Source organism: Andrena cerasifolii, chromosome 11 (genome assembly GCF_050908995.1).
Source record: "Andrena cerasifolii isolate SP2316 chromosome 11, iyAndCera1_principal, whole genome shotgun sequence".
Lineage (NCBI taxonomy): Eukaryota > Metazoa > Arthropoda > Insecta > Hymenoptera > Andrenidae > Andrena > Andrena cerasifolii.
Genome location: NC_135128.1, coordinates 9257074 through 9283236, shown reverse-complemented (window position 1 = coordinate 9283236; position 26163 = coordinate 9257074). Strand labels below are relative to the sequence as shown.

At 49.2% G+C, this 26163-nt stretch overlaps 1 protein-coding gene across 2 annotated transcripts; it reads left to right on the top strand.

The window, feature by feature from the left end:
- Nucleotides 1-229: 229 nt before the first annotated feature.
- Nucleotides 230-22922, top strand: LOC143374825 (uncharacterized). 2 transcript variants are annotated; one of them, XM_076823336.1, is made up of 5 exons: nt 230-1634; nt 4179-4277; nt 8769-9421; nt 9630-9906; nt 21261-22920. In XM_076823336.1, the coding sequence occupies exons 1-5, from the start codon at nt 1430-1432 to the stop codon at nt 21515-21517; spliced, it is 1491 nt and encodes a 496-aa protein (XP_076679451.1). In that variant the 5' UTR covers nt 230-1429; the 3' UTR covers nt 21518-22920. The 2 variants fall into 2 exon arrangements, with proteins under 2 accessions (XP_076679451.1, XP_076679452.1); XM_076823337.1 differs by lacking the exon at nt 230-1634 and adding an exon at nt 3083-3276 and having other exon boundaries at nt 21261-22922.
- The last annotated feature ends 3241 nt before the right edge of the window (nt 22923-26163 follow it).

The window sequence follows — 26163 nt, the reverse complement described above, 5'->3', positions numbered from 1 at the left end:
TCCTCGAGTCTCCAGACTTTCGACGCCCCAGTGTCATCTTACCTCCACTTCTCTTCCGTCCACCGTATCTCCTTTTCATTACACGAGTGATAGCTTTCCCATCGCCTCCTCAGCTTTCTTCCTTCCACCGCTTAACCCTACCGCAAGGGCCCGCGTAGATGCACGGGGCGGGCTAGAAGCGCGCAGCTTCGGCCATCTACATCCGCTTCCGGGGGCGTAGGAGCGGCGCGCAGAAATATCAATCAGTGGAGTCAAGAGTAGAATCAGGGTGGCCGAGTGGTTCCACATAATGCTGCAACCGGGAGGTGAGAGAGCGTTGCGCACCGTGTCTCGTGTCCATTCGCCGGGGTGGCTGTGCAGTTACACGCTAGCCCCTACACAGGCCCGTGCCACTCACACCGGGCCACCTGGAAAACGAATAAACACGTCTGCCGGCTACGTTCAGGCACCCACACGAGCCAGCGGCCGTTGCGTGTCGGTGGCTTGGTAGCGCGCGTTTGCGTCGGGCCACGGTTAGTCGATGGTTCAGTGTGTGCCTAGTGGCATCCAAAGCGCGCGTCAGTGTGTGGCTGCAGGGGCATGGTGAGTGGTTTCGTGGGGGTGGAGTAGGGACATAGAAGGCGTGCCTCGGGGGCGGAGTCTCCATCGAAAATCCCGGCATGCATCCAACATCTGTGTGGGTGTTCCAGCCCGTAGCCTTACTCTCTCTCTCTCTCTCTCTCTCTCTCCCTCCATCGCGCTCTCTTCCTCTCTTCTGCTCTCTATTACGTCTCTGTACGAACGATCAGACTCGTGTGCGGGTGCCCCCTCCCTTTCCCTCGGTCTAACTCGCGACTTTCGGCCGTCATCGCATGGGAGTTCCTCCACTATCAGACCCGTTAACAGCAGTCGGCGTCGAGGCACCCGCTATAACGTCTCTCACATCCCCGGGTGACGGTGCTCGCCGTTCCTGACCTGTCCGGCCGATGGGCCGCACGGAAATCAGTGTCCACGACAGCTGGCAGCTTGTTCTACTTGATACGTGTATCGCTGTCCGACGAACACCTTGCGAGGCCTCGACTCCGACCTACGCAGACCGTGACAGCATCGAGGGAATTGCTACCTGTGACGAGAGACCTTGGGCCGTTTGAACGCGTTGTCGACCATCGGGGTGCTCATTCGAGGAGAGGGGTGGCTAGACAGAGCAAGCGGTATTGCGAGTTTCATGGAAAGGGATGAAGATCTCTGCCAGAGAATCCTGAAGAAGAATAGTGCCAGTGAGAGGGATTCGAGTAGATCGAAGGCCAGCGTGTATAGTTCGTTGCTGTAAAAAGGGTGAATGGTTTACTGACACTCCGGTGGTGTGACACGCTTCTCGGGGAAGGGCGGATGTCGTGCACAGTGAGGAGAGGATTGTTTTAAAGGGAAGTGAACGAACTGTCGCAGCAGGATGATGGAAGTGCAGCAGCAACACTCGCCTGTAGGGGTGGGTCCTCTGGACTTCTCGCGAAGGGGTGTCGCCGAGGCGTCCGCTTTTCGGGTTGTCAAGCCGAAACAGTCTGCATCGTCGCTGGTGCACCAGCAAGCCTTGTCGCCAGAGACGAATAACAACGAAAATCATCAGGAGAATCCCCAGGTTCCTCTAGAGGCTGAAGGTGAGACTCTTTACAATGTACGTGGGAATTGCTGTTCATTGTTCAGTCAAACGTCAGAACTGGACACCTGCATTTCACGTGACAGTACAGCCACGATTCAGCACTACACGTGTTTAGAATCCAATTAGAATCTCTTACTATACAGTAGCTTCAAATCACAGCTGCATCCTCATTCGAAGCTCACCTGTCAAACTCGAATCTTACTTGACAGTCTCTGTTGAGCAGAGGCACGTTATTCCTGATAGTCGCCCACTTTCCTGTCGTCCGCGCGAATTGCAACATACAGCGCACCATTGTTGCAGAATTCACTAACAAAAATCCCTAAGCAGCAGACAGGATGAATCGAACGCAACACGCGCAGTGAAGACAATTACATTTCCATCGCGAACCTCCGATCGTTTCTGCATCCCTCTATGCGCGGATTCACCCCTGACATTCATCCCGTTGTCGCCTGTCATCATGCTATCTATTACCTGCTTATTATCCCTGCACCGCGCCGTTTACGCCCTTGAATTCGCGCTGACACCTGCCCTCGCGCGTGCAACGTGCACGCACACGCGTCCGTCTCCTCTCTGCACCAATCCGCCGCGAACACCGGCCTCCATTGGTCCTGAGAGGCAAGAGTGCATGGATGCACACGCACGTTCCCGGCCAGCGTGACGTGTCTGCACGCTCGCGTAAGTGTGCGTGGGTGCGTGCAGGTGCGTAAAGGGCGCACAACAACGGTCGTTCAACAGGTGAGAGGGGATGGCATTAGATGGCTGCCTATACTAATACTGCTAATCGAGCTAATAGCTAACGCAATAATATCAACCCATCGACTGTGTCAGAATCGGCCTAAACGGTTTAGGCGATAATTGCCAGGTGATGGGCAGGAGAGGGTTCCTTAGTCGCTGGGGGTGGTGTACTTAGTATCTTGTTTTGAGGCGTGGCTTCGAAGGGTTAATCCGCGGTGACGAAGGTCTAGACGCTTGATAACACTTACAGGGAAACCGCACCAAGTTCCACACATAGATTTCAACGAAATTTCGTAGCTGGGTAGAGAACTATTTAAAGAATCTTTCATACATTCACGATCGTTCGCTTAGTCCCTTAATCGTTTACGAGGTGCTTGGTCAACTGATGCAATAAATGTGCAAGATAAGTGTGCATTATTCTTGTCAAAAGAATTATGCTTTTGATTTACGATTCAGTCTGGAAACCATCTATCACTTAATTGCTTTCCTAAATCCACCGCATCGGTATCACTCACGAAGCACAAGGGTATAACGAATTTTCTTTCGGGATCATCGAAAGGGATGAAATACTGGAATAAATTATCAAACTCTTCAACTCTTCGATGCACCTACAATGAACCTCAAACTCAACTCCTTCGATGACACATTACTTCTTCAGCAAACTAGCTGATCCCTTTGTTGCATATTAGCCATCGAAGATCCACGGTGCATTCTCACTCGCCGCGCAGGTGGGCCCCGCAAAATCGTCCCCCACGATTTTCCCCGGGAAATCACGTTGTAGGATTTACCGTTTATAGATTTACGAGCAAACGATAGCGCGAAAGAGAGACGCGCAGGATAAGCGTCGCACGAACAAACGCCAGATATCGCCGATGCTCACGGGCAACGAACACGCATTACCTGCAGTATGTACACACGGCGTATCGATGTTGGTTGTACCTAACCGCGCGGTCATCTTATCTCAGCCGCGTGGTGTGCTACGCTTTATAGGAAAATATGATTTATTTCTGATAATCCTGCGAGAATGAGATAGCCTTTGCGGCGCGGCGCGCTAATCTCCGTCCGCTATCTCAGATTATCCCGGCCGGTCCTATATTGCCCGGATTACGGATTTCATTCCTTCTTTCTTTTCATTCCCTCCTCCTTTTTTTACCGAAACTCCTTGATACGTCTCGCCGACCGATCGATTTCAATCGTCCCGCGCGAGAGCTCGAGCCGATTCCGAGAAGCCGCAATAACAGAATCCGATTCGCGATAAGGTCGCCGATGGCTGGAATTATGTACCATCGAGGTTCCCGCGGGATTATATTCGTCGCTTCTGAACGATAGGAGGCTCGGCCTCGTATCGCGGAAATTCAGGTCGACGCGCACTTTGATTCGAAGATTCCACGGGACTGGCGGAAAGCTCGAATTCCAAGCGCGACGCCGATCAAAGAGGCTGGAGGAAACGAATGGCGGATGCTCCTGGATAGGAATGCAGCCACGGAGAAAAGAGAGCGAGTAATGGCCGTGGCAAGGTTGATAAATAGAGAAGGGCCTCCCTTCTTTCTAATAAAGACGCTCTTGTCGAGGGGTTGATCTCCCGCACGGAACGGGAATACCAAATTTGTCAGGGCTGGAGACGTCGCGTCGGTTCTCCGTTAGCGGCCGCTCCCGCGACGCGCACAATGATGCATGAACGATTCGGAAATATGTTCGATCCTTCCTCCAGCCGCTCCTTCATATTCCCGACCGGGATTTCACGTAACGCTCCATCCGAGTGTCTCCGATGGGGGTTGCGGATTACTTCACGATTCTCTGCTTTCAGGTGGATGCAACGTCCGTTTGATGTTCCCCAGACTGTGGGCCCCTTTTGGAAACGCTACCGAGATCACGAACTTGCCGCCTTTGCCCAAAAGTCACTCAGGTAGGTGCAGGAATTCATCGAATCAGGAGAAATTAATCTCGGGGTAGCTAAATCATACTAACATCCTATAAAATCAAGAATAGAAGGTTCGGATCTCCTGAGGATCAGCGAATCAGTACCCAACTCCTTCGAGACGTCCCACACCAATTCCTCAGCATTAAGATCCTAGTCATTTTCTCCTTCATCTTCACGGGACCATGAAAATTCGTGGAAATTAACGAAAGTTAACTTCCACCGTTCTCCTACGCACATATCTTATGCAATGCAAGACGCTTGCCCCAGGAGATTAAAAATTCTACCGTCTAATGATGTTTTAATCCGTCAAAGTCCAGCCCGACTCGTCCTCAAGAAGGTGTAGAGTGTAGATGGTCTATTGCCCCGTTTGGCTTCCTCCTCAGCCCGGATGACGAGTAGTTTTTATTTGTCGATCGTTAAGAACGACCGGTCGTCCGATGATTGGGATAAATGGTAGCACGCGTCATACCGTGGAGGGACATCGGCCCTTCTAACTCCTGCCGTCCCAATTGGAGCAGATTAGAGGCGCAGCACAGGGATTCGGACCGTCGGCCCCTTTGTGCTTGTACGACGGTCGGCCTCTCAGTTCTACCTACCCTGAATTAGTAACATCTTGTCATGTTAAACGCTCGCGCATATACTGTCCTCTTCCGACTCCTTCTTGGTGCACGTGGCCATTCATTTGCCTCTACGTTCACCTATACAATCCCCAGGTCCGTCCAAAGTCACTTGGACCTTAGTTGTTTCCTTAGGTCTTGTACCTTCCTACCCTTTCGTGCAAATTTCGAGAAGACCACCTGCTGAAACAAACTGATCATCAAGGTAGCCGTTTTGATAAAATTCTGTGTGCTCAGAGAAGCTGTGGATCGCAGGACCGCACGTTTATTAACAATTAGCATTCAATTAGGAATTCTTTCGAATCCGATAGGACAGTCCTGATCGATTGCATAGGGGAGGAAGACGTGTTGAAAATCGTGACATGGATCACAAAATGATGCACCGTTAACATGGTGGTCCAGCAGCTTCGGTACCATATCTTCCTCGACAATCTGTTAATCATTATTATAACTTTCTTCAACGTTAGAAATTCTGGTTGACGCTAGATCCCCTAGCACGTCCCTTCATCGCTTTCCCTACGATATCAAATCTTCTGATCTGAACGGCCCGGATTAGCTCTAAATAGGTAGTGACGCGCGGATGAGAAATCCGTTTTTGAAAACCCACATCTCCCCGTCACTTGGGGCCCGTTGGTGCCGTCTTAGAAGCCGTATTCACGGTATTTCTTTTACTCGCGCAGGGCAGGACGGAAGGGGTTTTGAAACGTGTAACGGCTTTAATAGCGGCAGATCGCTACGCAGTAAACGACTGACGGACGACAGAAGATTAAAGTTGCCCGTTAACTCGATCTAATTGTTCCCCCGGCTTGGCCTTCCTTTATTAATCCACGTCCACAAGCATCTTCGGCATCGCCGTCATTGTCATCCCTTGTCACGAGCCTCCTCCTCGATGCTACTTGCGGACCCACTGTTGCGCCTCTGTAAATTGCCTTGCAACTTCCAGGCAAATCGAGCTTCCCAGCTGCCGCGTTTCGAAGCAAATCTCCGATTAAACCACCTCTGCTTCGCTCACAATTTAAGCTTCATCTGTCACCTAAATTTGGCAGAGTTCCAATCGGCCTTTTCACAATTTTACTTGAACTACCGTGTCAGGTGGGCTGAACACGTTTCCTCCGTTCACATTCGCATCGGCAGAAAGTTTAGACTTCCCCAAAGCCACCAGGATTATTCAGTACTTCCTATTTGTCCCTTAGAAAAGGGGCGAAGTTAATATTCCAGCAGCATCCTCATTGTTCCATCCACCGGCGAGTCGTGCTTTATAAAAATTCCACCGCCCTGATAAAATAATAATGAACTTCGGGGGACGAGCCTCCGGAGTTCCCTTTTTTCGTCGAACGTTTCCTCGCGTCTCCCGGTACGAAATAGAGGCGTTCTTCTGGAAACGTGAAGCGAATCTTCCACGAGGCTCCAGATGTACACGTTCGCGCGAACACACGCGTGCAAGCGCATGCAAGCTCTGCCAAACCCGGACCAGAGTAACCCATCTGCCGGACGGTCGGGCACGGTGGCGACGGTTTTTCTCGCCGCTTCGCAACCGACGGTTTTTACCGCATTCCAGCGGGGCCAGACGTGGCATTTGCGTAAGCAGTTCTTCCTATCCCGTTTCGAGTCACATCTGTCCGGACTTCCTCTACCTTTTTCTGCCGTTTTCGCCACCACTTGCGTTACCTTTCGCTTTCTCGATTTCATCACCACTCTTTCGCGCTCTTTTTCTCGCCTCTGTCGCTTCCCCGCTTCGTTTCTTCCCACCGACGCATCCCGTTCTTGTGCCCTGTCGTACATTTCCAGATTACAGAAAGAGTCTCCGCTTTTGTACCTTGCAATCGTGGTCGAGGTTTATTCCACCGAATGCAGTGGCTGATTTAATTGCACCGGGTGGATCGTGTAGGGTGGCTAGCAGATATTAGGATCTCGATAAGCGTGGTCGACGTTATATCCTGCGCACCCCTTCTTTCATTCTGCGCTCTAGATTTACCCGTCCAAGTATTAGCATGCAATTAAGGATCCCACCCCTGCCCCGTTACCGTAACTCCTCTCCTACGATCGTGCACTTGCTTTTTTCCTCGGCAGCCTCGCGGGCGTTTCTCATTACATTAGGGCACTCCGGCGAGACTCCTGGCGTATTTTGATTCGATTGCAAAGCCACCAGGAGACACGATAATAATCGGCCCTTCCGCCGGGGATCGTCGGGAGCTTTAAATGCGATTAACCGACATCGGTGCATTATATAGCCGGGCACGTGACCGCGTGTCACGCGCACGGATTATAAATATAATATACTGGGTGTACACCGTGCATCCCGCGATCGTGCGATTGATATTTCCACCCCTCGAAGGGTGCAGGGAACGCGGACGGCCTCGTTCCTGGCCCCTTGGTTCTCCCGTCCCACAGTACCGACGCCGATTTTCCGTGCCGTCTGATGTCGTAAATCACGGCCGCCGAGATCGCTCGCGATTATTAGAAATGCCACGCATGATTCTTCGACGTTAAACCTCGAAACGGCTACTCGATTACCAATCGTCTCATTTGTCAATAAAACTCCAGACACCTCTCACGTTTTATCGAGGCGATGATCGATCATCGACTATTGTTCTGATTTAAATTCTTTCGCGACTTTATCTGCGGCCGGTTTTGAAGTGGCGGTCTCGAGTAGCCGTGTATTTGCAAAGTTAATCCCATCTCCTGCTGCGATCGATGCTGTTTCTTCCTCGGTGATTACATTTCGAGTCGAGGCGTCGTAATCGCGGCGATTCCCGATGAATTTACGAGTCAGATTCGATCAGGCATCGCCAGATGACAAATTAGAGGAACCGTCGCGGAAGAACGTCCCTCTCGTGGATCGGCGAGCTTCGATCTTTCCCCTCGTTAACCCCGTACCTACCCCTTCCTCCAGATCAGTCAGGAAAGAAGGACACGGTGGTACGTGACTCAAATCTCATTCAATCTAGCTCCTCCGTCGGAGGAAACCGAATTTTACCTTCCACGTCTCTTCAGATTCTCCTGCAGCCTCGCTGGACCATCTTATACGAGGCGTTGAGAGCAAAAATGGACTAACCCACATTGAAAAAAAACAAGCATAATCTTTCCTATTCTGTATGATTAGTACAGCCTAGTGGAATACATTATTACGACTAACTCAATTTCGCAAAAAATGTGGATTAATCCGTTTTCGTTCTCACAAGGGAACATCCCGAACCTGGAAATTCAAAAAATTCTGAAACTCTGTGAATATGTTGGGAATTTCCTCCTGATTACAACGCAATTTTTGTTTGCTGCCCAAATTCACTCTAAGGGGGTGTAATTGACCACCGAAAATCCGGCTATTTTCCGATTTTCTGTTATAACTCGTGAACTGTAAAATATTTTTTTTACCAAATGATAGATCTAATTAAAAGAAGTAACTTTTGTCTCTTTTCTTCTATCTCTTACAGTTTGCGAGTTATAACACAAAATCGGAAAATAACCGAATTTTCAGAGGTTAATTTCATCCCCTTCGAGTGAATTAGGGCAGCAAACAAAAAGTGCGCTGTAATCAGGAGTAAATCCCCTACATATTCACAAATTTTCAGAATTTTTTGAATTTTCGGGTTTGGGATCTTCCCTAGTCAGTGCCTCATATTTTATACGTGACCTCTCATTTTCCATGTCACTTGTCAACTTCGTACCCTGATTGGTACGTCAAACATGGTTCAGCTGCACTCACTTATCTTTTTACACCTCGATCGCACACATGAATATTCCCATCGTCCCCGAGATCCCGACTTCATAAGTGTAATTCCTCAAGAGATTATCGCCGATCAGTACCTTTTAAATCATCATCGGAAGGGCCCGTGCAAGACCAGCAACGTTTCCATTTCAGAGCGACTGTCCTTCGGAGTGGGACGCTTGGTGGGTTCCCCAGCAACCAGGAGTCCCTCGCCGTCGCACTCTCCCTGTCCAGACTCCCCGCCGTCAGATCGACGGGACGGTGAGGTGGACGTGGACGTCGAAGAAGAGGAAGTTGACGTGGACGTCGAGGAGGTCGGCGACGAGGACGACCGCGATGCCGCGTCAAGTCCACCCCGATCGTCGACGACACCATCGCCGACGAGCGTCGCAACGTCGCCTGCTTCGAACCCGCCCAAGAAGTCTGGCGACACTTTCAGTGTTTCTGCACTCCTGAGGCCAGATCCGCCGTCTGCTCACCTGCAGAACGCCTCCCCGCATCGGGACACCGCGTCGATCGGTGGCCATCCACCTCCAGGATCCTCCATCCTCTATCCGCCTCTTCATCTCCAGGGTGGACTGCTGCCGCCCCATCCCCATCATCCTCTATCGTACCTGCATCCTCAGCTGCTGCCTCATCATCTGCTACCTCCACACTTGCACCCGCTGCTGCGAGGCGTCCATCCGGGCCACCCTGGCCTCCACTCGACCCACACCGCGCACGGGCTTCATCATCCTCATCCACTCGGCGACGTGTACAGCTGCGTCAAGTGCGACAAGATGTTCAGCACGCCTCACGGCCTCGAGGTAGGTTTCATCGAATGGGAAGTGTTTGGCGAATTATCGAAACGTGGTTGATTAAGGAAAACAAGCAGGAATTTATTATTGGGAGGCGATCTTCAGCGTTAAATAATATGTAATGGGTAATTGAGGAATTAGCCTGGTGCTTGTTTATGAACGTAGTTTCAGTGAAGGGAATTTTTGAGGTATTTTAGGGAGAGTATGATGTTCACAGGTGCACGCAAGGAGGTCGCATAACGGCAAGAGACCCTTTGCCTGCGAGCTGTGCAACAAAACCTTCGGCCACGAAATCAGCCTCACGCAGCACAGGGCTGTGCATTCCGCGGAGAAGGTGTTCGAGTGCAAGCAGTGTGGTAAAGCGTTCAAGCGCTCTAGCACTCTGAGCACTCATCTTCTAATCCACTCGGACACGAGACCGTACCCCTGCCAATTTTGCGGGAAGAGATTCCACCAAAAGAGCGATATGAAGAAGCACACCTACATCCACACCGGTGAGTGACATTTTATAATTGTTTCTGTACGCCAGACAAGTGAAAAGTTTACTGTTCAGAGTAGTCAGAAGCTGAGAATTTCTGAGGGCTTTAATGGCGAACAGTCGTAAAATTACAAGATCCTCGTTCGCAACGATCGCAGTAGGGATGCCGTGGATCAATTAGCAGAGCAACTTCGTACGATAAATAATGCAGTTAACCGTCTGGACGGAGTCTTGCCCGTGAGCAAGAGGATCCAACCGGATCGTGGCACATGTGGCCAGTGCATTTTAGGGGTGCCGAGCCCCTCATTGCGAGCTTCACTCGGTAATAATCGTAATGTCTTTCGGGGTGGCCAGCGCTCTGTCTTCCTCCATCCAGCGAATCTCTCGTTCTTCGCTCTCACGATGTGGAGTGACACAGTATACCCCCAATCTTCGAATGGAATTTTTCTATGACGAAAATTGTACGTGGGAAATGTGGACCGGTCCTTCTGCTCCCTCTAGGATATTCTGAGGATATTCGTGGGAAGCGTCGATAGTTTAGAAAATTAGATTTCCATTTGCATCGAAGCGAGCAGAAGATCACGAATGAAATTGTTCTCCATCGATCATTCGCAGAATGTTCGCAAGAAATATATCGATGTCTCTCCCCCTCAAAGTAAATAATTTGCATCTAGCTTTCCATTTACATCGCAAACATATCTTGCACCGCACCACGTAGAGAATGCCCATAACACTCTGTTGCGATTCGAAGCAATCGAAGGCGATAAATATTAACACAAAGCCGAAAAGTTCACTCTAGGCTGCGCCAGGGCAAACATCTTCCCCCGTTCCGTGTTTGCCTTCGACAGCTCGTATCCCTGTACGAAGTTGAAGACCATCCTGCGCGAGGAAGCATCCCTTAGGTACTGGTAGGTGAGCAGGCGATGGTGTTGGGACACTTGACACTTAGGTGTCTCAGGGCTGATGGAGCGACGGTCCTTGAAGGAGTTGGGTACCTCGAGGGAGGAAGGAAGCGAGAGGAACAGGCGAAGGAGGCTGCTGGAGTGTTCCAGTCAGGGGTCTGGGTTTTGTATCGTCTCCATGGCAACCCTCCCAATGTCTTATCAAATTATCACCTTGTCCTCCCCATGCCCCTCCTCCGGTTCGTCGCTCTGACTGCCGTTCGCCTCCCCCTCGTTCACCCTCCTGTCGGTGAAACAACCGAAGAAGGACCCGGCGAAAGAGGATACAAAGCGATGGTCACTTCCGTAGGCTTCTAACAACCTATGGGACCCACTGTCCGTTGTCTGCGCTCCTCTGTCCACCTTCACGCACCACCTACTCGAGGGTCGCCACGGAACATTTAATTCATTATTCAGGGGAATAAAAAATTCAGGCTTCCCCGAAAGAGCTGGCGCACGGATCCCGTTCGCGGTCCGCTCTTGGCAATTTTCTCATGAAACGAGGATGCCTCGCCTGTTTCTGCCCTTCCTTCAATTTTTTTCATTTCCCTTTGATTTCCCTGGGAGGTCCTCGACGTTCTCTTCCCTCTATCCAGGAGAGTATCAGAACACTTACACTCAGCTGTACCTTAATCGTTGCAATAGCTTCCAGAAAGGTCACCCTCTCCAAGGATCTCCCCACTCGATCCCGAGCCTCCCTTTCCGGTGATCTACTCGACAGTTAATCAGTTCAATTAAAATCCTCGATCATCGACCCCGCCTCCACCCTCAGCACCCCCTTAAAAAGCGAAACGAAACGATATCTCTTACCGCCGCGACCTCGAGTTGGCGTGCGTACGTGCGTCGCACAGTGGGGAAGTTTTGCGATTTTATGGCCAAAACTACAGAAATGAAATTTCTGAATTTTACAAGTTTAATACAAATGTCAATTGAAGAACTGTATCCATTTTCGCGGTCAAAACCTCAAAACTTATTTTTAGTACATAAAATTTGGCACTTTTACGTTCTAATATATGAGAAACTAAATTATCCGAAAAATAACACTTACAAAAATTACGAACGATAAAGATTTTTTTATTATTTACATTTATACACTTTTTTCTCTGTTAGATTGCATTTATAGAATCAAAATTGTCCAACGTAAAATAGGAATGAAAATCATTGCAGGATATTATGGGATTAATAACTATTTTATGTATTGAAAATTGATTCTTATATGAAAAGGTTATTTCTAAAACACTACTTTAAAAATTGTATAAATTACGTATTAAAACCCGAAACACAATTATTTTGAGGACAAAAAGGTATCTTACGCACCACCAGGAATTGAATCCACGTCTTGAAATTATTTTCAGATCTTTGGATAACACAATATAAGTGTTTGAAGCAACTTGAAAATCTGGATTAATTCTTTGCGATCGGTCTAATCTCACATGAACATAAACATTTGCGAGTCTATACGAGCTTTGTATTAAAACATTTAACAGTAAAAGTGGTGGCATTTGATACTCATATTAGTTCTTCAATTAACATTTGCATTTTGTCGAACTGAATTTTTTTTTTTTGTGGTTTTGGCCATAAAATCGCGAAATTTCCCCACTGTGCGTCGAGCAGTAAACCGAGGGTGTTCTGGGACTCTGCTGCTAATGATAATCAGTCCTCTCTTTCTGAACCCCCCCGCCCTCCCATATTCCCTAGGTCGTGAGCACGGGCCATGTGCAATAAGGGTGCGGCACCGTCGGATTCCCCGGGGACCGGCATGGCGTAACGTAAAATCATTATTAGGTAGGTAGGTAGGTGGTTGCTGGTGCACACTAGAGGGTTGGCGAGAGAAACGGGGGCTTGGTTCAGCAACCGGGGGCTGGAGGGGAGGGCAGGGTCGAAGCGCCGCTTATGGGGTTGGGAAGTGCGGGAATAAGAGCTCTGCAAATATTGTTCGTGCGCGAGCCAGCAGCCGGAATAGCTGTCGAAGGGGTCGAAACGTTACTTCGCGTTACCTTCGCTGCTAGGTGCGCCTTTTGGGGTGCGTTCTGCGGGGGGCTCACCAGCGACGAGTCAAGTGCACGGGCGTTCGGGGTGGGCGCAAGGGGTTGACGAGTCGGTTTCGACGGTCCGGATGAACGGCGACAGACCGACAAGTGGCCGCACACGTTCGCCACTTCTCGATGAGAAAACATTGAACTTATCTGTTTCCGATGATTCTCGCTCCGAAACAGAGAAAATATTGCCCTTCGAAGTTCGCGCGGAGCTATCGGGACAAATGTGCGCGATGATTTAGAGGAAGGCAGTTCGTCTACGAGATCTCTGATGCGCTGGAAGAACTCTGTAGGATTCGTTTTCATATATACACGAACAGTGCGGTGTTCAGGGTTTTGTGCCAATGGAGAATAAAGGTACTCCGGTGCAAAAGATTGAAAAAATCTTTAAAGATAAAAAGGTTCTCGAAATGTTATCGATGAAAAGCCGCGTCTTTCTGCCATCGGGACAATCAAGTTGCAGGGTGCATGCGCCCTTAAACACACATGTCCGTCGCCACGATCGAACGCACAACAGTGGCCGCTCCGTGTTTTCACAATAAACACAACCTGTCCACCGTCGGTGGCGAGTAAAGTCGACAGAGGGGTGAAGATCGAGGGGGTGTGCGTTGCCACCGTCTCTGTATACTTTCATCACGCAGACGAACCTCCACACACGCCCGATGTTTACGTTTCCGGAGATGCTGCGCGCTCCGCTCGCAAAGAGCCGGCTCGCCTTTTTAGGGGTTCAATCACGCTCGTCGTAAATCGTCATCGATTTGCTCGTACGCGATTACCCGGGGCGTTCGTACTACGTTCCACGGTTTTATTTCAATCAGCCTGGGAACCAATTCGTTCCAACCGTCTCTACATTCAGCGCAACGTGTCTCAAATAAGAGAGAAATAGATAGTCGACGATTGGAATGAGAATTTTAAGCTTTCAGAGTCTCCGAACATTATTAATCACAGCCACGTTGACCTTAGGAAGATTACCAGATCCTTCGATTCAAGATTAGCTTAATTCAAATCTGGCAAGTCCGAAATCCGCGGGGGCTTCTAAAAGGTCCCAGAAATCAGTCACAGTTAAAGCTGCCCCAAGATTAGATCCAGGAATCGATTCTCGACTGTGGACGGAGATAAGTAATAGAGCCCTGGTGGATGCGGAATGTTTTCCAGTTTGCGGTTCAAAGGGACTCCGGTGAGACAGCTCTATAAACACGAAAGAGATACGGCCGGGCACCGTTGGCGTATTATGAATTTAGCGGTGGCTCTAATGCAGGGATACCTGGCCGAACGTCTCCCTCAAACTCACCTCGAGGGTGCGGTTATCGTATACCCGGCGAGATACAACCGTGCAACCTATACAGCCACCTTTGTGGCCGCGTTCACCGCGTACGCCTGCGGACTCTATCTCCGTCTGTCCCCCGGTTCATCCCTCTCCTTTGTATGTAGACGAGACGGGGGCTATTAGAGGTTTCCGGCTGACTTGGCGCCCCGAGCATCGGGGGCGCCGCAACATCCCTCTCTAAGCTGTTTAAACTTCGCGACATGCTCGGAGGACCGCCTGGCCCCCACATCACCTTTCGTCCCGTTTCCGTCTTTACGGCTCGTTAGTGACGCGTCCCTTCCACCGGTGGTACCACAGTTGGCGTGCTGCACGAGTCGCGTTTGCGGTGCACGCGGGATTTTTGCCGAGCGAGCTCGTCGGGAATTCGCGTGGACCGCAACTACCGAGAGGTCGTCGATGCTTTTAAGGGAAAATAGCACTTTGACTGGATTATAAAAATTACTGATCGAAGCGGAGCGTTTGGAAGACTCGGAGACACCCAAGGATTGAGTAGGTGGCTGTGTACAGAAGCTAGAGTTCGATGATCCACGTACCAGTCTAAGATGACCTCCCAGACGCGAATGGGAAATCGAATCAGCCCCTTCTAGATGGAAATAGAGAGATCCTCCTCGTTCGTTAGACCAGGCAGCGTTATATTTAATGTCACGCCAGGCATAAGCAACCGATACGGCATTAAACATGCAAATTCGCTGCGGTATAACGTTCCACGGAGGCAAGGCGTCATATCCATATAGCGGCGAGTGGCGCATAGTGTTCATAGTGAAGCGGCATGATTAAATTTCCAGGGATATCGACATGCCAGAAGCACGTCAACCCCTTCCACCTGGCCCCCGCCATATCTCGCCGCTCATCCCTCTCTCTCTCTGTATCCTCCTTTTTCGCTTCTCTACCTATCCGCGTAACCACCCGCTCCAACTATCATCCCCCGTGGCTCCTGGGGGGGTTGAAATTAACTGCAGCGAGCGTTGCAGCCGGCGCGTTCATACGGGCGACAAAAAGGAAAGGAACGACGCCGCCCCGCGGTGAAATCTTTTTGCCCGCTTTAATTATGAAACTTTACAAGGGACAGGCGGGTACGCCTGACGACAGAGGCGACCGACAAGCTTGCGAAACCTTTGATTAAAGTTTAATTGTGGATCGAGCAACGTTATCGCGGGATGTTAATCTTTCTGCAATCATTGTACTGCGCTCGAGACCTCGACCAGGGGTACAAAGTACAGATACAAGCGTTATTAAATTGAAGTTCAGCTTAAGGTATTAGAAGTCATGATTTCCGCTATCTCCATCGTTTGGGACGTCTTTTTGCACTTCCGTTCGAGAGGAATCGTATCTATTTTATCTGGCTTCGGATGACGATCCGATTTCTCCCGCAGCAAGTCAAGCATCCGTCTATATAATTCATATCGATAAGGGGCTCGTCATTAATGGCTTCTATCGGGGCAATCTCAATAGGCGGATAAGACAAAGTCGCCTGAGTCACAATTGTCAATTAAGGTGCGCGAGCACGAAAAGCAGGCCGCCGAGAGAGGGTCACTCGCCGGCCTGCACGTTCGCGCGCGGGCGCGTGGTCGGGCGCAGATCGGATTTGTCACGATTCCTAATGTTGATCGACGCCGTAATAATTTAATAGCCATACATCCGCCGTGATCGTCCAGGAGAGGATTATTATTGCGGATCCCTGCGGTATACCGAGAGCACTAAGGAGCTAACAGACTTAGCTCGGGTATCGTGTTTCTACCTTCCATCGCTCCATTCGGCTTCCTCCCTTCTTACACTCCCGGGGCAAAGTATTTGCAATCGTAAATGCATTTGCGCGGCGGCGTTACTGGATAAGATAATGCGTGTCAATGAAACACCAAGCTCTGACATTCTCGCGGTCCTTATCGAGGAATCTACGCGCAGGGAAATGGAAAATATGCTGCGCGACAGCTTTATTTGTCGGGACAATTATATCGAACGATATAAAATGCTTTCCACAGGGTTGCTCTCACCCGAACGATATTTTTCATCCCCGAAAAGCCGGCGTCGCCGATTTTTCCGTGTTTACCAGGGTATTTCGTCGTCAGGTGGAAATATCAGTACCGTGCAAAACAATTTCCAGTTGCAGCCCGACCGCCGCAAATTCCCTGGGCTGTGCACTTGTCATTGGCGCCCCCTGACCCACCCACGCATCCCTGTCCACCCATTCTAACCCTATCGTCGCGCAAACGATGTGTAGCCGTGCTTGTACGTGGCGCCATGTAAAACGCAGCACACGTAGCCGGTTGTATATAGTTGTGTCGACAACGCATCCCCCGTGTTGGCATTCTAGCCAGTACCTGGCCACTCCATACGGCGCCAGCGATAGGTACCCCCGTGAAATAGTAAATACAACCGCGTTGTTGGATCTCGTGGACCCGTGGGACTGGTAACAGTCGTTGACTGAAACCTGCTCGGCGAATGGTTGTAGAATTTTCCGATTGTCGAGTTGCAGGGTGTTAAGAAATCCGAAGCACGATGGGTAGTTATGCTAATGGGTTGCTGATCTCACTTCCTTCGTCCCGATGATAAGAAATTTCAATTTTTCGTAACACTATTAAAGTTTCGCAGCTGATAGTAAAATCATTTTTTAGCGGATCACGAGTTTCCGAGATGAATCTGTTGGGATAATGCCGAGTTTCGCGGGAGGAATCCCATTCTTCGATTGAAGGAAAAGATGGAGGTGGGATTCTGAATGGGACTGCCTGGATTTCGTTTTTTTTTTTCTGTTCCGCGTGACGGAAGTAGAGCTCGGTGGGAAAGATCCGCTTGACGTCGCTGGGTAACGCTTACGCGAAGCTTTGCAGACGCGCAGGAAAATCCATGCCGCCCCCCGCCCCGATATGAAATATGAGATATGGTACTTTCCTTCGATTTCCTCTTTCTCTGGCCTCCCGCGAGGATTTCAGTTAGAGGGTAGGGACGCCCCCAGAGGGTCGGAACGTGGTCGATGAAGACGAGAGGAAATCAATGCCTCAGCCAGAGTCCGGTTCACCTTCGTCTCTCTTTCCTTGGCCACTCCTCGCCACCCTTTCCCTTCCTTCAAATTCAATGAATTTTTAAAGCTAAATAAAAAAACAGTTGCACGAAAATACCCTATCTCACCAACTACATTTCCACCGCAACAGTTCCCTAAACTGGATATTGCACTTGCATCGTTGCATGTAACAAAACCACCCTCCTTTACCATCGCATTGAACCACCCTAAGACTCTTTACATCCCTTCTAACATTAGTCATAGAACGAACAACTCCTCAACTTACCAATGATTTTTCCATAAGATATCCACCCTGCCTATGAAAAGAAGCAAAGAGAAATTCCTCCTCCACGGAAGATACATCGAGAGCGAATCGTCTGAGGGAAACGACCGTCCCGACGACGGAAACGATCAAACTATCGTCTTGGTTTTCCGCTCTCGAGAGTTCCACGAGGCGGACGGAGGGTTGAAGGATCACGGGGGATGATGTTTCCAGTGGGCACTGTCTATAAGGCCGAGGGGAGGGGAGGGGCGCGTAGAAGGGAGGGAATTAGCGAAGGAGAGAGGAGCCTCGCAAGATTTCCGGGAGTTTAATATAGTTTTAGGGGCGTCGGCCGACAGCGCCGGGGGTGTAATGGCGTCTTAAACCTCAGGGGCTCTCAGCTTCGACTTTCTTGCAAGCCGCGCGACGCTGCTCGCCACTCGGGCGCCCTTTTGAAAAATTGAGCGCACGGAATCTCTACTGTGCGGCCGGTTAAATCTTTGACCAGATCTCCTCTCGCTCTGGCGCCACGTACTGTTGCATGAACGACGCCGAGCGCCTTGGCGGTGGACGTGTATCCTCGGGTGGACTTCTTGCAGTGTCCCGCGTGTCCGTGTACGTTCGCCTGTGTTGCATTCAGGCACGCCGGGGGAACGTGGAGCGCACTCGTGTGCATTCACGTCGCAGACGGAAGTAAGCACACGGAGCCACGGTGGCTGGGTTCCTCCAGGAGATAAAGACGGAAAGGGCAACCTCGGTGCGAGAGCTCCGACGGTTCTTGATTTTTATGAGCACGTAAATTCCAGAAGACGTCCCTCCTCTGCCTTGCTCTCGTTCTTTCTCCGCTCTTCCCCCTTCGTGCTCTCGTGATACGGGAATTCTTTCGATGTCCTCCGCGGCGAACTGAAATTCGCCCCGAGGATTATTTAAAGGGTTGGATTTTCTCGTAGAAGAATATTTGAAACCGGAGTCCGCGACGTTAAGTATAAAGTACGATAGTTCCGTAGAGGTCGTCCTTTTTCTGGTTGAGAAATATTTTATTCCAATTGTGACGTTTCTTATTTTCCCCACTGGTTGATAGGTATTTTTTTCAACTTCCTTTTCTCGTTTCTTTTTTTTTTCTTTTATTGCTGGGACGTAAATGTTCGGTCAGATTCTTTGCAGGGAACGGGCTCGGATCGACCAGGCAACCTCGGTACGGAAAGTTTTTGATTTTATGGCCGCGTAAATTTCGAACAACCCTCTACACCGGTACCTTCGTTCTCCGTTCTCTCATTTCTCGTCGGTTTTCCAGCTTCTCGCTTAACGTCGTGAAAATTCTATTCATTCTGCCGTTTCATCCGTGGAGCGCAGAGAACTCCGTGGAATTTCATCGAGCGCCGGCCCCGACGAATTCCACCAGCACGCCCTTGAAGACTCACCCTTAACCCTGAATCCTCCCTTGAATCTCGATTTGAAATGTTCTGAAATCGTTGCGGTTGTTCTCCGGCCGAAATTCAAATTACTCGATGACGCCTCGACTCGACGAGTGGGTTCACAATTTCTCAACCACGGTAGAATTCCTCGTCCCTCGCGAACCCTCGCTTACTCTTTCACCCTTCAATTTTCATTAACATTTCGCTGAACCTCTTACGTCACACTGGATCTACAAACAAACAGCTTCGCAAGTAATTTACATTTCGTCTTCCCTCATTAAGCTCCTCAATTACTTTTTCACCCTTCGATTTTCGCTGACGTCTATCACAACCGAACTCAGCACCCTCCGAATAAACACCCTCCTCAAGAAAAACTGAGTAACATCAGAGATGCGAGGGCAGCAGAGACGGAAAAAAATCAAAACGGCGGGCAGTTTGCTCGAAAAGAAATCAAGATAACGATCGGGTGTAATCGCAAAGGCGATCGACGGGCCGCTCGTATCGGCGGGGCGAGATTGAAGGCTCGGCTAACGAGTTGTTTATGGATCCACCCACCGCCTGACGATAGAGATCTCGAGCGTGTGTGCGCGTACTCCGCGTGTCTGCGTGGAAAACTCTCGGACGTACGAGCGGATAGGGGAGTCCATTAACGGGCCTCCGTTGCCCTCCGCCGGCATAGTTCGCATTGCTCAGCCACTCCTCCCCCGTCGCTCTCCTCGATCGCGTCCGCTCGTCTCCCTCGTTCGCGAAATTCTTCCTCTCGCCCGATCCTTTTTGTCTCCCCTTTTTTCCCCCCGCAACTATCCGATTGACTGTCTCTCCCTCTCCGCCCTGAAATCATTTCTCTCCCCCTCTGACGCCCTCCCCTCCCCCCGCTCCCCATTGGAGCCTCTTTCTCTCTCCGTCCACCCCCGCCCGATCTATCTTTCTCGTTCTTTCCCAGTCAACCGCCAGGGTTATCCCGCCGGTAGTCATGGAAACACGGGGGTTGGAGCCGCCCCCGGCCGCCAATCAGAACCCGCGGCCACCGCGAGAGAAACGAACGGCTGCCCTGCCGCTCTATCCACCCCTGTGCGCGTCACCCCACCAGCCCGACAATCCAGCTGCAACCCTCCACCCTCGAGCCCCGTCCCCCGCGATCTCTCCTCTCTGCCTCGCCGCCGGGGAGGCTGAGATTCTCGCTTGGGAGGAAATCTTGACCGGGCGTGCCCCGCATCCGTGATACCACCCCCCTACCTGCATGGAACACCTCCACCTTCCTCCAGAAGTATCGTCCGGCTTCGCCGAGGCATGTATTCGAGGCTGCTATCGCCAGCCTGTGTGATAAGGGGCCTGCTGCTCCCGAATTAACGCTCCCGACCCACAGTGGGGAAATTTCGCGATTTTATGGCCAAAACCACACAAATAAATTTTTGATTTCGACAAAATAAATGCAAATGTCAATTGAAGAACTAATATGAGCATCAAATGCCACCAATTTTACTGTTAAATGTTTTAATACAATCCAGATTTTAAAGTTGCTTCAAACACTTATATTGTGTTATCCAAAGATCTGAAAATAATTTCAAGGCATGGATTCAATTCCTGGTAGTGCGTGAGATATCTTTTTATCCTCAAAATAATTATGTTTCGGTTCTTAATACATAATTTATACAACTTTTAAAGTAGTGTTTTAGAAATAACCTTTTCATATAAGAATCATTTTTCAATACATAAAATAGTTATCAATCCCATAATATCCTGCAATGATTTTTATTCCTATTTTACGTTGGACAATTTTGATTCTATAAATGCAATCTAACAAAGAAAAAAGTGTATAAATGTAAATAATAAAAAAATCTTTATCGTTCGTAATTTTTGTAAGTGTTATTTTTCGGATAATTTAGTTTCTCATATATTAGAACGTAAAAATGACGAATTTTATATATTAAAAATAAGTTTTGAGGTTTTGTCTACGAAAATGGATATAGTTCTTCAATTGACAATTGTATTAAATTTGTAAAATTAAAAAATTTCATTTCTGTAGTTTTGGCCATAAAATCTCAAAATTTCCCCACTGTGCGACCGCTTGAATGTCAAGCCCCAGGCGGGCGAATGTTTCGGCTGCCTTTCGGAGAGATTTCCATTGACTCGCATCACTGGATCGAGTAGTATAGGTGCTCGAGGCCCGTGGAGGCATTTATTCAGGGTAGTTAGTAGGGTGGTGTTGATTCCTTTACTCTGGTTACTCTTATTTTGTCAGATTGTATAAGATTAAATAGGAAGCTAAGGGATTAATGTTTCTACAACGTCAGAATTCAGAAGCTGCGTGTATATATTGTGTTATATTTTTCTAAATTACTGTCCTTTGGTAAGATAGAAAATCTAACGGACTTTTTACCGTTTCTGTTTCAGGAGAGAAGCCACACAAGTGCCAGGTATGCGGCAAAGCATTTTCCCAGAGCAGTAACCTGATCACGCACTCAAGGAAGCACACAGGCTTCAAGCCGTTCGCCTGCGAGCTGTGCGGCCGAGCTTTCCAGCGAAAGGTCGATCTGAGAAGGCATCGAGAGACCCAGCACGCCGATCTAAACACGTCCCAACGACCGGCCATCGGCTCGATCCCCGGGCAAACTTCCCTGCCCAATGGAAATCCGCCGATGATGCAGTGAACGAGCTTCGAACAATCCTCGAAGAAACTCTGAACCTTCCCCTCCGAGAGGGGAGCCGGGATGTTTCGGTAGGGTGCAATCAAGGAAACCTTCGGCGCCGATCTCATCGCCTCGTTGTCGAAGTGAAAGGGGACTTTTTATTAGGATGTGCACGCTGACTTGTACATTGACGCGAACGGAGTCTGTATTTATTATTTAATAATTCGAAACGACGATTCACGTTTCTGCTCGAGCTGAACGTTGCACCGAGCTGCGTGGGGTCCGCCGACAGGGATGCAACTGCACATTCCAACGCGGTCCTCCAGAACGGTCGAAGATGCGCGGAGGACGGATGAGTGTAAGTGATATGCGTAATCGTTACCAAAGCTGTACATTCCACGCGCGATTCCAGCAAGGAAGTTTAGGGTGAAATAGAATTTCGACGATCCTTTTTCTTGGGCGAGGCACGGTACCCGGTGGGTCGACGTTGTTTCCCGCGATTCCCGTGAAGTCTTTAGGCAGATTTCAGGAACTCCACGGTCGGAGAAGATTCTTTGCGTTAGACGTCGATGGCTCTCCGTGTTAAGTCGTTCGTTAAATATTGATAATCGATCACTGTACTTCTCTTATTACGTAGACGTTTTGCACGAGGCCTCTTGCGACGATCAAACGAGTCCAGCTGCTCGCAGAAAATGAATCATACGATTCAGGAAATTGTACTTAATTTTGAAACGCACCCAAGGTTGGCTTGTTTTCTAATCGCCGCTCTGTAACTTTTTAATTGTCACATTTGTTCGATTGCTTTTGCGCGAGGAACGGGCAGGTATCAGTGGGAATTCGTTTGATTGTCGATAATTGACAGCGTGCGAAGAAAGTACGAAGGTCGTACTGTATTTTGCATATCTCCAGCACCTATCGTTCAAGAAAGGGCATCATTCAACCCCGAACGTTGCAACTGTGACCAAAAAACTTGTAAATAGCACATGGACCGTATTCTCGCCTAGCCTAAGCGTATAAATATATACATATATAAATACGAGTATAAATATAAAAAAAAAACACGAGGCTATAAATATTATAAATAGAGGCGAAACACGCGCGTTAAGAACCGATTTGTTCTAACCAGAGGGGGGTGACGGAATATCCACTTCCCCGACGGTAGTCTCACCAAGAAGTAAATTGTATTCTTCCTCTCTCCTCGCTACCAAAAAAGTTTTTATTGTTGTACCATTACTATCATTATGTAATTATTGTAATTAGAGACTCGCTATTAATATTATTGTCATTATTATTATTAATTATTATTATTAATAATAAATGCTGTTACCATTTGTAATTCCCTCTCAGTGATACAAGATCAATCCCCCTTTTTCCAGTCGACACACTCGCGGTCAGCGAAGTTCGAAGAATTCCAGCGTAATTTATATCATCGTTATCTGAATAAAAGCAGCAGGTTTACTTCAATCCTTCATCAGCTTCACTCGATTTACCACCTGAATGCGTGCCCGAACATAAATCATCCTCTCAATTATTATCGACGACGAACCAACGATACAGAGCAATAGCCATCAAAGCCGAGCGCGATTAATCATTGACCAGGAATCTGGCAGCATCGGATCACGGTCGTTCCAGGCTCCAGGATCCGCCCGGTGTAATTCAGGGTTAAACGGCCCTGCCAATTAAGCGGACTACCCCTTAACGGCGAACCCCTTAACGGCCCAATATGTTTTCCGTCGAGTTTCCTTCGTCGACCCTCTTCCCCCGATCACTTTTTTTTCTTCCCTTTCCCTGTTTCTCCTTGCAATCCTCATTATCTTAGCCAGGGCCGCGCCAAGAGACACTCGGCAGTGTCCCGACGTGAGATTTTCCCCGTCGGATTGTTTCAAGGACCCTCGTCGAGCGCTGGCGAAGCGACGAAGGACATCGGGAGGAAGAAAAACGGCCGGGAGGAAGACAGACGACCAGGAGTCGAATAGGGCGAGACGAGAAAGGAGAGAGAGCGTTACAGCACTGACTGCACGACACCGTGACGCAGCCACGGGAGCAGATTGGACAGTTATTGCATTCTGGGTAAGATTAATTGATATGGGGAGTCGCGCGAGCGCGCGGGGGTGGCACCGTGCCGCTTAAATCGTGTCTCAGGAACGGGGATGAGGGAACGGTGATTAACCGATTGCACCGTGAACGGAGTGGAACCGAATGCCACCCCCCCAGCCCTTGCCACCGCTGATACTGCATCCACTCTAATAGCCATTGAGTAATAGAGAGCCTCTCATTATTAAATAGCGCCAGCGCGAGTGTCTGTGCACGTTCGTTTGTTCGTGTAATGACGTGATTACCGGCACCGTTGCCGGGAGCACGTATCCTGGGCCAGATTTATCGAGCCTGTTCATTTTCGCTGGACAGGTACGCCGTGGAATCTTCGCGCAGGGCTTCTGACTCGAAGCGTTTAATTCACCACGCCGACGACGATTTTTCGGACGACTCGCTGGAATTTCTAAGCCGACGTGGCGTAGCTCGCGATTGTATAAGGGAACTTGGTTGGTTTATGGGGCACTATACGGGAGGTAGTGATTATTTTAAATACCGTTTCCTCAGATAGAGAAGTTTGAATATTATCGAGGTTTAATTGTTAAGTAGCTCTTTCGTCGAAGAATTATAAGAACTCGTTCATTTTTCACCACAAATCGAGATGAACATTAATAGTCCTTCCGCTACTGACGTATCTTCCCCACCGAAAACTGTGAAAATTAATTTCCCCCCCAAAGTAATTAAGGAAACACGGATAAGCGTACTGGATTTAGCCAGCGAAGTTGAGTGACTGCAATATTCATCCCCCCTTCAATTTCACCCCGTTCAAACTTTGCACCGGCGATTTGCATCGAGCATGGTCCTCGAGAGCCAGACAATTCCAAGATACACTGTAGCCACTGCAATTCTATCCCGTTGCATCCGGCGGGTACACTGACGGCGCCAATTCCGAGTATTTCCAGCGTCACAATATCCCGCGGCATAACCACGGCCCAGAACACGGGGGTGGTCTGAGGTCCCCGTCATATTCCAACCGGAAAACGGCTGTCCAGGGCTGTATCATTTCACTGCAGAGACGGCCGTAGAAACGTTCGAATACGTTTAGAAGGGGACAACTCTGTATAGCCAGCCGCATACGGATCCGCCTTATGACTATTAAGGTATTCACGGCTCCTCCGAGGACGCCCCACTTTGAAATATCGCATCTCCAGTCATCCTCTGCATACCCGGAATCACCCTCTTTCCACTTCTGCTTACTCTAACCACCCCCGCCCCTTCGCCGGCCCTTTTACCACGTTTCCCTCCCTTGATCCTTTTATTTCACGTATCTCGGTCCTCTGACCGCGTTCCCGCCCGAGTGGGAGCGCCCGGTACCTACACTCCGGTGGTTTTCCATATTATTTACAGCCTCGTTCCGCGCGTTACTTCGCAATAAATTGAAGAGGCGTCCCGTTGCCGCCACGGATGCGGCAGTGTCACCAAATTGGTAGAAACCGAGAACGTCGTAACCTGTCTCCCACCTGACATCCCCGAGTGATGTACTATCGCGCGGGACCGACGGTTCCGACGTATCCGTCTGTGCGTCTGACGGTGAGATGGGGAGGGGATCGATACGCGTGACCACGTACGTGCGACGGTGCTTTTTTTTTTATTACGGCTACTCTGGATCTGACGACGCGAAGAAGTCGATTCAAAGCGTGGCCCTTTCGTTCCTATATTTCATACATGTTTCAAGATATTTCAAAGAATTTGAGATAATAGAAGATGATTTCCTATAAGTTCAAGATGATATGATAATGGAATTCGAAGGGAGGTATTCTTGAACACAGTGGCGCACTCAGGATTTAAACTTGGGGGAGCCGAGTTGAAAGGATAAGTAATATTTTTTAGAAAAATTTATTTAATGCAAATTTAATAAAATTCATTAGGTGATTATAGAAATTTATTTAAATAATAAAATCCAGTTTTCTTTTCTTTTTACAAAGCCCCTTCTTTGGGGGGTGCCAGGGCCCCTTGGACCCCTCTGGATGCGCCACTGCTCGAACAATTATACGTACTTACAGTACCAATGCAACGCAACGCAAAGATTCATTATTTCAGAACATCTCGAACTGTAATGAAATTCATTCGAATGCAATAAGATAATATTGTAGGTCTGAAAGATATTGAAAATGATCAGAATCGAGCGATTGGACAATGTGAATGTAAGCGATCTTTATGCGTCACAGGGGACATAGTGTACTTAAATAGAATTGCGAGAGCGATACCATACTCGGCTGACTGAAATCCCATTTTTCGTGAAAACGCATAATCTCGTTTGCCCCCGAGGATTTTCCCGTCAGCCAGGTGGTCACACCCCCCTCGGGTGGGGATTAAAAAATGTCAATTCGCAATTATCGTCGGTGTAACGTTGCCCAGGCGCGCAGTTAATGGAATTTTTGAGGAGGAGATTACACCTCGCGCTTTATTCAATTTCGCGCTGTTGCATGCCACGCGCTAATTCCGCGCACCTCGTCCCTCGTGCGAATCCTGACATCCTGGATCTTCTTCCGGCTGACACGTTTCGCGCCCCGTCACACAACACTTTTCCGAAATTTCCTCTCCTATTTCGATCTTAAGGAAGAACCCATTTTCAG

What these genes read in the sequence shown, in the direction of transcription:
- LOC143374825 (XM_076823336.1), top strand. Translation starts at nt 1,430, where the DNA reads ATGATGGAAGTGCAGCAGCAACACTCGCCTGTAGGGGTGGGTCCTCTG. An exon ending in GCACGCCTCACGGCCTCGAG is followed by an intron (nt 9,422 to 9,629) that starts GTAGGTTTCATC and finishes TGATGTTCACAG; the next exon opens with GTGCACGCAAGGAGGTCGCA. An exon ending in GCACACCTACATCCACACCG is followed by an intron (nt 9,907 to 21,260) that starts GTGAGTGACATT and finishes TTTCTGTTTCAG; the next exon opens with GAGAGAAGCCACACAAGTGC.